Source organism: Penaeus japonicus, unplaced genomic scaffold, assembly GCF_977035675.1.
Source record: "Penaeus japonicus unplaced genomic scaffold, GWHDUDI00000001_assembly GWHDUDI00000019, whole genome shotgun sequence".
NCBI classification, from domain to species: domain Eukaryota; kingdom Metazoa; phylum Arthropoda; class Malacostraca; order Decapoda; family Penaeidae; genus Penaeus; species Penaeus japonicus.
Window position 1 is genome coordinate 18886762 of NW_028234421.1, and position 12500 is coordinate 18899261.

The window sequence follows — 12500 nt, forward strand, 5'->3', positions numbered from 1 at the left end:
AGCTGGGTGTGTTCGGGAGGAAGCGCGGCCAGGGCTGGAGGCTGGTGCTTGGCATAACTCCCATGGTGATGGCGCTCATGGTGGCTCTGTCTCGGACTAGCGATTACCACCATCATTGGCAAGGTGAGTGCATGTTGGTTAAACAGCTGATCTGGGTGAGTAAGTGAGTGTGAGTGAGTGAGGGAATGAGAGTGGGTGATGAGAGTGAGAGAGAGAGTGTGTGAGTGAGTGAGTGAAAGTGTGTATGTGTGTATTTCTGTCTGTGTGCGAGTGCATGTGTGTGTGTGTGCGTGTGTTTGTGTTTGTGTATGTGTTTCAGTGTGTTTCCTAAAGTCTAGACATGCACTTTTTGAACTTATACATCTTTCTCTGATTCCCTTTTTCCCCATCCCATGATCCTCCTGCAGATGTGTTAGTGGGATCTGTCCTGGGCCTCTTCATTGCCTACCTGTGTTACCGCCAGTACTACCCCCGGCTGACCTCCCCCCACTGCCACCTGCCGTACCTGATGATTCCCACGGTGACCCGACCGGTCCTACTCAAGGGGGCACACGGCGAGGGCTTCTCCAGCCAGGGACCCCTCTTTCTGGATCCCGAGTCCCCCATGGAAGAGCAGGTCAAGTGGATGTAGACACGAGGGGGAGGAACTGAGCGCGTGCTTGTGTACCGCAAGTGGTTTTGTCTCAGGAAGTTGTCCTGTCTTACCTTTTGTTTTCCCTCCATGTGCTGAGTGAATGTTGCTGCGTGTGTGAATTAGTAGAAAGGCAGCTTGTAGGTAGAACTATGCTCATTGTGATGCATTACTTAGAAATTTGAAGAGAACGTTAGACAGAAGATACATAAATCTTTTGTTTTAGATATATCTTCTTTTTTTTAGTTAGGTTTTTAAACAATTTTATTCCTAAGTTGTGAATAGCTGGGTGAAATGCACAGATTATCGTGACATGGAAGACATTCCATAAAAAGGGAACACATTTTTTTTTTAGCTTATTTACCGGTAGATAGAATGCGTGCGGACCACAGCTAGAATCAACTCCCTTTATATTTATTGTCATGTTTGAGAGAATGTAAATTACAATAATATGCATAAGAGCAATCAAATCATGTTCATTGCATATATATGTTTGCTCTCCCTCATCTTATAGGGTATGTGTGGGTTTCACATATGTAACCTGGTATTCATAGATATTTTCCAATTGAAAGTCAGAATGTCAAAATGAAGCATGACCAGAAATGCTAATGGAGTACAAGGTAGAGATTTCAGAAGTACTTAGATTCATGACATTTATATTGATATCATGCCATAGTTTAGATTATTTTTTCAAATGGTCTCTGAGAGTTTATTCCATTATCCTATCCTACTGTACTTTTTCTTTTGTATGTGTAACCAAGGATGATAACATACATTCCATGTTTTTTATATTGATAAATAGATGTAAAGTATATATATATACAAATCCATCATCTGTATGAAATGTGTATGAAGTGTTAGTCTCCTCCAATTGCCAACAGGTCAATAAAAAGACTGTTATATACATATACATGAAACAAAAATTAATATAATTTTTTTTTACATGTATTAACAATACTTGGTTTATTGGTTGCTTATATGGACACACACTCTACTGGAACTGGTTTAGTTGTAGACATCTCATGAAAAATGCATTAATGATATCTCTAAACATCATCATACTTCAGAAGGTGTTTGTCATAGCTCTTGCATCATTTGAAGGTGAAATGAAGTGTTATTTCTTGGTTCATGTTCTCTGCTGTCACCAGGGAGGCCTGTGCAAACAAGTCATTAGTCATCATGTTAAATTATTCTCCATTTAGCAGTTCAAGATTTTTATTGTGTTCAGAGGTGAGTGTGGCTAACAGTTTCAATAAGTTATTAAGAATGAACACACACACACACACACACACACACACACACACACACACACACACACACACACACACACACACACACACACACACACACACACACACACACACACACACACACACACACACAAACACACACAAACACACACAAGCACACACACACACATCACACAAAAACATGCACACACACACACATCACACAAAAACTTCACACACACAAACACACACAAGCACACACACACACATCACACAAAAACATGCGCACACACACAAACACACATCACACACAAACATTTACACACACATCACACACAAATATGCACACACACACACAAACACACACAAACACACACACACACATCACACACACACACATCACACAAAAACATGCACACACACACACACAAACACCCAACACACACACACACATCACACACACACACACACCACACACACACACACACACACACACACACACACACACACACACACACACACACACACACACACACACACACACACACACACACACACACACACACACACACACGTACATGCACACGCACACGCCCACGCACATGCACATGCACATGCACACACACACACACACACACACACACACACACACACACACACACACACACACACACACACACACACACACACACACACACACACACACACACACACACACACACACACACACACACACACACACATTAAAAAACAACTATATTTTAGAATAGATTGTTATTATTTATTTTCTTGCACTCATGATTTATTTATTAAATTTTCTCTTGCTGTGATCAAATAGTGGTCATTTGCACATCTCTAAACCAGCTGATGTGAATGGCAGTACCTGTGTTCATTTTGTTGCTTTTCTTGTTCTGAAGCAATCTGTTTTTTTATTTCAAGTGATGTTTTTTCTTAAATGAGAATGATGATAAATGATATGAAAAGGTATGAAAGAAATATATCTTGGATAAGGCCTTTTTTTCATGGAGGAAAGCACTACTAGCTGTTGAGGTAGTTTTTATTATTAATGATAGGCAATTTTTCTTTATTTATTTATTTTTTTTTTAACATTTATTTATTAATATTATTTTTTAACTACATTTGAAACCATACAAGGCTATTAAGAGTGAAGTAGAGGCAGTCGATGTAGCAGAGCTCGGACAATCTTTATTATTCTGCTCCTACAGAATTGTTCTTAAAGGAAGAGTTTTATATGTATTATTGTGAGCAAGTTGTAAACATCATGTGGTGTTTCATGTTGCAAGTTTTAAGATTGCATGCGAGAAAAGATAAACTAAAGTCGCACTGCCATCGTACATAGTTGAATATCTATACATGCATATCATTGAGAATTATTTAAATAGAGAAATGAAGAGAAAAGAGAAAGATAGTTTAAATCTTTATGTATTTTTGATTTTTATTGTGCTTCATTGTCCCAGAGTTTGAAGTGAAATTCCCTCAAGTGAAATTTTAAAGGACAAGAAAAAGTAACTTTATGAATTATGATAAAGATGTACATCTTTTCCTCCTTTTCTTTCTTCTTCAAATTATATTTTTTGAAAATATGAAGACCTACTTGTCATTTTTTATACATAGGATGATATTCTTTTGAAGGTGAGTTATAAATTTTACTAAATTGAATAAATAAAAGGTAAAAAAAGCTGAATTGAATTTCCCTTTAATAACCTTGGGAGATACGTCTCTTCATCATGTCCTTTACTTACCCAAAGAAATTTCTAATCTGAATATTTGGCAATTTCATTGAAGTCTTTGAAGACTATATGAGGCCAGGATCTAAGAGACGAGTTATATGACCCATTGTGGACGGGATAGATACGCTTGCCCAGTCTCCAGGATGGGTTTTATTTTAGAGCGAGGCAGCTTGAAGCATCATAATTTTAATCTTCCCACTCTCTTTTAGTCACTCATTATAAAACTAAAGCTATTTTTTGTGTTTTATTTTTTTTGTGTGTGTGTGTTTTATTGTGTTTAGAGACTTATATGTGCCATATGACAGGATCTATCAATGCTGCAGTTGACTAAAATTGTCTTATATGATCGATATCAGCTCATTATTTTCTTTATACTCAGTGTGATAGAAGTATTGCTGTTTTATGGGAGGGCAAAAAGCAACTTTATTTTTTCATATTTTTCTGCTGTCATGAACGAATACGAAACATATAACCACCTACAATGAAGATAACATGAAGAGGTAGGGAAGAGGAAAGAAACCTGTGCTTGTGACTGTTAGTGCCATAGTAAAAGACATCCATATTGGCACAAGAGCACATTTTAGACACTAGTCATGGATTGACTCACCTTCCTCTTCTCGTTCTGCCTGCACATCCTTCATCTGAGCAAGAGGTCGGTAACTTGCTGTGTAACATCGTAACATCGCTCTATAGAGATAGTGCTTGCCGTGGATAAGTGCCATTCAAGGCTCTCTCTCCTGCTGGTGCTAGAAGAAAGTGGTGCCATCTAGGTTTTGAATGTAAGGTTTGATAAATATTACGGTAATTATAGTAATTATGACTGCAATTGCCATCATTACTCACTCCTTACTCAGAGCACAATAAAATAAGTGATCTAAAATCCCCGAACGTCATGTATATCATGGCACCCGTCCTCGGTGGGTTGCGCAGACCAGCTTATGAACGAAATGGTTTGTCTTTGATCTTTAACTACACATTGCAATGACTGAATTAGGTCTGTTTTCACCGGCCAGGGTTCAGGGCTCTGAAAGAAACTAAAATATTGCTCAGTAAGTCTGTAGCTTAAAAGTGACATTACAAAGACTATAATCTCTCTTAGGATGGCAGTCTTTCTCATTACAGTCACACAAAGCTTGTATCAGTCTACAGTACCCATTACATGCATTAGACGCCGGTTCGCACACGCGAGCATGAAAAGAGGAAAGCGTATCCAGTTCAGCAGTTTTTCTAAAGGGCAGCAACCCCAATTCCTACAATAGTGAACTTTCTTTCGCTGAGGTGACATAATACAGCAGATGAGATGACAGGCAGCACCTCGGTTAGCAGAAATAGGCAAAGGGATTTTATAACCGATTTTCGCATTAGCTCTGTCTGCCCATTCGGGTAACTGTCGATGTCCGCTTCAGACTCTTTACCTCATCAGTGTGTATGTACATTTCTCTATACATATGTTTGTATGTGTGTGTGTGGGAGGGGGGGGGGTATGCGTGCGTGCAGAAAAGAGCCGAAAACCCATCGTTTACTAATGTCTCACCGAAACACCCCCAAAAACCGAGACCTTTTCACTCGAACCGCAGCGTCTCATTCCGCGAGCGGCCGAAACCTGATCGATCAGTGCGACCCACACATGGTGACCCTATCTCTGCCATTATCAGAACGTATCATTTGACCTTGCAAGATTAGCTATTGTAACAGGGTATAGCAACACGTAGTACATCTAGAAGATTCTTAACAGAATAGTAACAGAAGAACACTTCGTGGAAAAGCCTGTCAAGGGGCCCCCATTGCACAGAGGAAATCGTGATGACTGCAGGGAGTGTTATCTCACGCTTTGATTGAAATCTGTGATCTTGCAAAGAGATAAGACTGAATCTTGCAATTTCTCTAAAGGAAATGATGTCACTTTTTCAGTAAGACAATAGTTGAGATAAACAAGATACTATCAGATAAAGAAATTAATAATAATTCAGAACAAAGAAAACTATTATCAAATTAGTTTTTTAATTCTCCATCAGACTGAAATTAACATAAAAGTACCAAATACCTAAACCAGGAAGCTGTACCAATGGGACGTTACCTACTAAGGGTTAAGCCCATTATCCCTCACAAAGAAAAGTCCTTTTATGACGAAAAGGATTTTCCCCGGAGAGTATCGGGGTCCTGTGTAACCAACATGAAACTCGCGCTGGTTGTATGCAGTCCTATCCCCGGCGGAGGAAACTACACGCGGAGAACCGACCAGACCTTTATATTTGCCGTGTGTCTAAGCTGGGATAATTCAAAGTCTCTCTCTCTTTCTCTCTCTCTCTCTCTCTCTCTCTCTCTCTCTCTCTCTCTCTCCTCTCTCTTTTTCTCTTTCTCTCTCTCTGTCTCTCTCTGTCTGTCTGTCTCACTCTCTTTCTCTCTCTCTCTCCCTCTCCCTCTCCCTCCCTCTCTTTCTCTCTCTCTCTCTCTCTCTCTCTCTCTCTCTCTCTCTCTCTATATATATATATATATATATATATGTGTGTGTGTGTGTGTGTGTGTGTGTGTGTGTGTGTTTGTATGTATATGTATGTATAAGTATATATTCATTTTTAGAAAAATGTACATATATATATATATATATATACATATATATGTGTATATATATATATACATAAATATAGATAGATAGATAGATAAATAGATAGATAGATATACCTATATACAACTATTAGTATATCTATCAAAATATTGCACATTGCAATCGTCTGATGCTCTAATTTCATGTTGTCTCTTGGTCCACGGTCTGTCTCGCACGTCCGCCATCGTGTACGCATTACGCATCCTCGTTCACTGTACGTGGTAATTCCATAAGCAAGGCAGGGCTTTTCAGAGCTTACAATGGCACTCTAGAAGGTGTGGGAGGGGGTAGGGAGGAGGGGGGTCTTATCAGATAAGGGAACATAGAAGTCTTTGTTTGTGAATAGTATGTTTTTTCCCCTTTTTTTCTTTTTTATGTAACGATCAACTGCGGTAACGCAATACAGGTGTCTCCAAGAGGGCGCTGCGTGGGCCGTCGGGGCTTCGGTATTCCCCGTGGTGACGTAAGCGAAAATGATCAGCGCCTTTATCGGTCGCAGGAAAGATTTTTAGAGGATGGTGTCCCTTCGTATTTCCTTGGGCGAGGCGAGCTATGTCCGGAAGATCTCCACTACCCATCCCGGGACCTTATAGCGAGGTCGGCGAGCCTAAGCAATTTATGAGGCCCTTTGAAGCCACGTCATGAGATGGGTATTTGGACACATGAATTACTTGGGATTATCAAAATCGCCGAATCCCATTGGATAATTCGTTTTACCTTTGAATCGTTTCAAAAATCCTAATATTAATCGGTAGCATGATAGGCGCCTCAACAATGGATCCAAATCCAGCACCTCAGTTGTCCCGCCACTGTAGAGTCAGGAAAAAATACGACGCATGATTAAACCTTTTGCCGGAATGAAAAAGGAATGCCTATACTGAGGTATTTTGGTTACAGCATTCCAGTTTGACTAGCGGTGTTCAGTTTGGTTTCGCTGTGGCATATGATTCACCGAAGAAAATTTCGTGTCAAAATCTCATCCTTTTACTATATCAGTAATCATTGTTATTTGCTTATATGGGATGTCTCTTTTTCAAATCATCTTTAGCTTCTAATTTAACATATAGCTGAAATATAATATAATCAAAATACAAATTAAAACATGTATAGATGTAAATTAGCTATATATATATATATATATATATATATATATATATATATATATATATATATATACATATATATATATATATATATATATATATATATATATATATATATATATATATATATGATAAATAACTATGATTTTTGGACAGAACATGGAAATGTTTGGAGAGCAATTTGGATTTTATTTAGGGGGTCGGGGGTAGCGCCCCCTGCCCCTCCCCTTCTAAATTACGCCCCAGATCAGAGATAAGGAATATCGACAACGAAATACGAAATACAAAGAAAATGCACCAAAGGCTGATTATTGTGCGTGCAATGACAGTTCGGAAAATTCTCCGTTTTTCATTCTAAATGGGTTGATAAGCTTTTAACATGTTTTTTTTTTATCCGATTGCAGCTTAAGCATGCGATAAAATCGGATGTATTAAGTGGGAAAGAGATTTCGCAATGCGGAAGATATCACTTAAGGGTAAGAAAATGTTCAGCCAAGCTTATTTTTAGTTCTTTCTTGATTGTGTTTGTTTCCATTTTCCTTTGTCTTTTTCTTTTCCTTACGTTTTTTTCTTTTATTAGTTACTTTCAATTTTCGAGATAATTAACGTTATATCAATCCCGAGAATTTAACACGTAGGCTGTGCAATAGATGAAATTAATGCCTCTCACCTTATAGGTAAATAAACAAATGAATTTAGTTGCTCAAAATACATAACCATGCATCTTACGTCAGCAAATCAACACAGTCCTGGAAAAAAGAGAGATGGCGCTAATGGCACTAATAATACGGTTGAATGTATATGAGCACAAGTTAATTTTGACATATCCGTGTGAGATTAAATACTATGATTATTCAACACTGAATTGCTGATCGGTAGTTTTGTATCATCTTTATCGTTGGTGTTTTCGCCCAGATATTCATTCTTTTCTTTCATTAATTTCTGCCACGATGATGAATTTGATAATTGTAATGGTTTGAGATGACAAGGTTATGCGTGAATAAGGTCGTCGTTTTTATATAATTGAACCTTCTTTCAGTTTAACACTTATCACTTTTCATATTTTGTTTTTGTCGACTGACGTAAGCGAGTTCATTTGCAATTGTGCGGAAAATTGGTGATAAAGAGCGAAAGATAAGGTGAAAAAGGGAGAAGGGGGGGATGGGGGGAGAGGGAGGAGGGAGCTAGAGAGAGAGAGAGAAAGAGAGAGAGAGAGAGAGAGAGAGAGAGAGAGAGAGAGAGAGAGAGAGAGAGAGAGAGAGAGAGAGAGAGAGAGAGAGAGAAGAGAAGAGTCACCAGAGAGATAATGCGTATAGTGTGTACGTGCGTAAGCATAAGTAGGCGATAGAGGCGACGTCGCAGGTGCCAAGAAACGCCCCCCTCGCACAGATAAGATGACAAGACAACAAAGGACTTTCCAGAGTACTGCGCCTGTAGTTACCACGCCACACCGGCACCGCGACGCCGCGTCCCATGGCCCGCTCGCCCGTGCGGGGATATATATACGATGGTCCCTTCGCGCTGCATCCCAAGTCCCCGCCCCGCCCGCCCCGCTGACGAAACCGTTCTCGCTGCAACAACCGCGCGCCCTCGCTTTCATTCGACTGCTTAGGATCATTGCAGTGACAAACCATGACGTTCTGCAAGTTGCAACTCGCATTTTTGCTTGTTATGCTTGCTATACATGCGGGTTGGGGAGACCCGTTGCCACCAAGACGGATGGCAGCTTCTGAGGAGAACCGCGTCACGAGAGCAAAGATGGTCGTCCGCTCTCCCTCTGCCACGTCTGGAGGGCAGGTTCATCCCTCTTCCACGTCTGGAGGGCAGGTTCCTCCCTCTTCCACGTCTGGAGGGCAGGTTCCTCCCTCTTCCACGTCTGGAGGGCAGGTTCCTTCCTCTTCCACGTCTGGAGGGCAGGTTCCTCCCTCTTCCACGTCTGGAGGGCAGGTTCCTTCCTCTTCCACGTCTGGAGGGCAGGTTCCTCCCTCTTCCACGTCTGGAGGGCAGGTTCCTTCCTCTTCCACGTCTGGAGGGCAGGTTCCTTCCTCTTCCACGTCTGGAGGGCAGGTTCCTCCCTCTTCCACGTCTGGAGGGCAGGTTCCTCCCTCTTCCACGTCTGGAGGGCAGGTTCCTCCCTCTTCCACGTCTGGAGGGCAGGTTCCTCCCTCTTCCACGTCTGGAGGGCAGGTTCCTCCCTCTTCCACGTCTGGAGGGCAGGTTCCTTCCTCTTCCACGTCTGGAGGGCAGGTTCCTTCCTCTTCCACGTCTGGAGGGCAGGTTCCTCCCTCTGCCACGTCTGGAGGGCAGGTTCCTCCCTCTTCCACGTCTGGAGGGCAGGTTCCTCCCTCTTCCACGTCTGGAGGGCAGGTTCCTTCCTCTTCCACGTCTGGAGGGCAGGTTCCTCCCTCTGCCACGTCTGGAGGGCAGGTTCCTCCCTCTTCCACGTCTGGAGGGCAGGTTCCTTCCTCTGCCACGTCTGGTGGGCAGGTTCCTCCCTCTGCCACGTCTGGAGGGCAGGTTCCTTCCTCTTCCACGTCTGGAGGGCAGGTTCCTCCCTCTTCCACGTCTGGAGGGCAGGTTCCTCCCTCTTCCACGTCTGGAGGGCAGGTTCCTCCCTCTTCCACGTCTGGAGGGCAGGTTCCTCCCTCTGCCACGTCTGGAGGGCAGGTTCCTCCCTCTGCCGCCTCAGTTCAAGGGCGCTCCTCCTCGGAAAAGGCCTCTAGAACAGAGATTATCATTTGCAACTTGTGTCCACTGCCCGAAGAGATCCTCCCGTGCAAGGTAGATACATAATGAGTGTTTGTACGGACTCCGACAGATCAGTGTATGTTGCTCTAGATTACATTACATTTCAGGTAACCTCCATGTGTGTGTGTGTATACGCACACACAAATAAGGCTCCCTTTTGTGACGCGCGTTCCCCTTGTCTCCCCTCAGTGCGTGTGCAACAACGGCACCTCGGCGGAGCTCACCTGCGGCCCTGACCTGCTCACCTGCACCGAACTGACCGACATCCTCACTATGGTCAGCTTCCCCGCCCCGCACTACATACGGTAGGCATACCTCCCCCTGCGCGTGCTCTGCATCATACAGCATGTCACTGAAATCTCTTCTTGTTCTGAGTGTGTGCGAGTCTTCTTTTCATTTCTCTTATTTTTTATCATTCATAGTAACATTGTTATTTTCTAATTAGCGTTATTAATTTCGTGTTAAGGATAATATTCATCGTTATTCGTTTGACTGTCACCGTGCATTTGACCCATTACGATAATCTTATTTATTATTAAGTTCTCGGTCATTCAGTCATCTGACATTATTCATCCCATGTCTTCTAATTGATCCTTAAAACCTACTTCCCGTTTATGAATGATTGTCATCCCTCGCCTCGCCAGCCTGAGGGTGGACGGCACGCAATTGCAGTGCAAAATCGAGGCCGAGATGTGGGGCGCTGCACTCACCTTCGAGGAGGTCCATCTGGTCAACAACTACTTCGATATGGTCGACAATCACGCCTTTTTCCCTTTCCACACCACCCTTAAGGTGCTCAACCTCGGTGAGTGTCAAGTGGGTGGACGTGGGAACCGTTCGCCTTCGTTAGGATTTTGTTTTTTTCTATTCATTTTGGTATGGCATCTTGTTTTGATTTTGAGTCACGTTACTGGCAAATTAGCAAGGAAGGAAATATTTGCAAAATATTCTTCTTTACTAAAATACAATTTCCTTTATCTTGAGTAATAGTCACTTCATCTAAAAAACAACAACATCATTTGAGGATGTGTATGCTGTATATATGTATACACACACACACACTATTTATATATATATATATATATATATATATATATATATATATATATATATATATATATATATATATATATGATATATAGTGTGTGTGTAATATAAAAACATTCAGCGTCCATAAAAGGACGTTCCGCTATCTGTGTACCTCCTAAAATAAAACTATAACCAGAGCGTTCTTGAGAGGAAAAGCAGAAAGTGAACCCGCGTTCCCCCGACAGAGAAGAACGCCCTGCGATTCGTAAACTTCCCAACCATGAGCGACCAGCCGTTCCTGGAGACGCTGCTCCTCAGTGACAACGAGATCGACTTCATGCCCGGCTACTCGGCCATGGAGCTCGACGCCCTACGAGTGCTCATGGTCGACAGGAATAAACTCTGTCGTCTGCAGCCGAATACCTTTGCAGGTGAGGTTAGGGTACGCGCGTGTTTGTTTGTTTGTGTGTGTGTGTGTGCGTGTGTGCTGTGTGCGTGTGTGCTTTGTGTGTGTGTGTGTGTGCTTTGTGTGTGTGTGTGCTTTGTGTGTGTGTGTGTGTGCTTTGTGTGTGTGTGTGTGTGCTTTGTGTGTGTGTGTGTGTGTGTGTGTTTGTGTGCGTTTGTGTGTGTGTGTGTGTGTGTGTGTGTGTGTGTGTGTGTGTGTGTGTGTGTGTGTGTGTGTGTGTGTGTGTGTGTGTGTGTGTGTGTGTGTGTGTGTGTGTGTGTGTGTGTGTGCGTGTGTGTATGTGTGTGTGTGTGTATGTGTGTGTGTATGTGTGTGTATGTGTGTGTGTGTGTGTGAGTGTTTGTGTGTGTGTGTGTGTGTTTGTGTGTGTGTGTGTGTGTGTTTGTGTGTGTGTGTGTGTTTGTGTGTGTGTGGTGTATGTGTGTGTGTGTGTGTGTGTGTGTGTGTGTGTGTGTGTGTGTGTGTGTGTGTGTGTGTGTGTGTGTGTGTGTGTGTGTGTGTGTGTGTGTGTGTGTGTGTGTGTGTATGTATGTTTATTTTTTATCTTTTTATTTTTATTTTTATTTATTTTATTTTATATATTATTATTATTTTGTGTGTGTGTGATCAAAGTAAACTGCTAAAAACATCTGTTGGCAACATGTCTTTTGCGATTGTGATATGAGTGTTCCGAGACTAACGTGTTAATGGGGGAAAAGAAGGTCTGTTGAATGTCTGTTGTCTGGTCTTTCGATGCGTGAACGATTTTTAAAAAATATGTCTCCTTCTCCTTCCTCCCCCTTATCTCTAACCCTCCTTCCCCTCCTCTGATTCTCACTCTCCTCTCCCCCCCCCCCCAGGCCTGCCTCGCCTTGAGTTGCTGGACCTGTCCCACAACGCGATCCCCAAGCTCGAGGAGGAGGCCCTTCGGATCCCCGACCACGCCGCCCCGCACCTCC

The 12500-nt window shown here is 42.3% G+C and overlaps 2 protein-coding genes across 3 annotated transcripts in view; both read left to right on the top strand.

Annotated features, from left to right (window-relative positions):
* The window catches only part of LOC122256790 (phospholipid phosphatase 5), a 6991-nt gene extending 4947 nt beyond the window's left edge, over positions 1-2044 (top strand). Inside the window, exons 5-6 of the mRNA XM_043021721.2 lie at positions 1-123; positions 408-2044. The exon at positions 1-123 is cut by the window's left edge and continues 45 nt beyond it. Of these exons, the coding sequence (XP_042877655.2) occupies positions 1-123; positions 408-631 (347 nt within the window). The 3' untranslated portion in view covers positions 632-2044. The remainder of the gene's footprint in view (positions 124-407) is intronic.
* A 6666-nt stretch (positions 2045-8710) lies between these two features.
* LOC122256788 (uncharacterized) overlaps positions 8711-12500 on the top strand; it is a 4992-nt gene continuing 1202 nt past the window's right edge. The window contains exons 1-6 of one of the 2 annotated variants that reach the window (XM_086547483.1): positions 8711-9776; positions 9987-10100; positions 10257-10372; positions 10712-10872; positions 11342-11527; positions 12402-12500. The exon at positions 12402-12500 is cut by the window's right edge and continues 37 nt beyond it. In XM_086547483.1, the coding sequence (XP_086403609.1) occupies positions 8952-9776; positions 9987-10100; positions 10257-10372; positions 10712-10872; positions 11342-11527; positions 12402-12500 (1501 nt within the window). In that variant the 5' untranslated portion in view covers positions 8711-8951. The remainder of the gene's footprint in view (positions 9777-9986; positions 10101-10256; positions 10373-10711; positions 10873-11341; positions 11528-12401) is intronic. The other variant, XM_086547484.1, reaches the window with a different exon arrangement.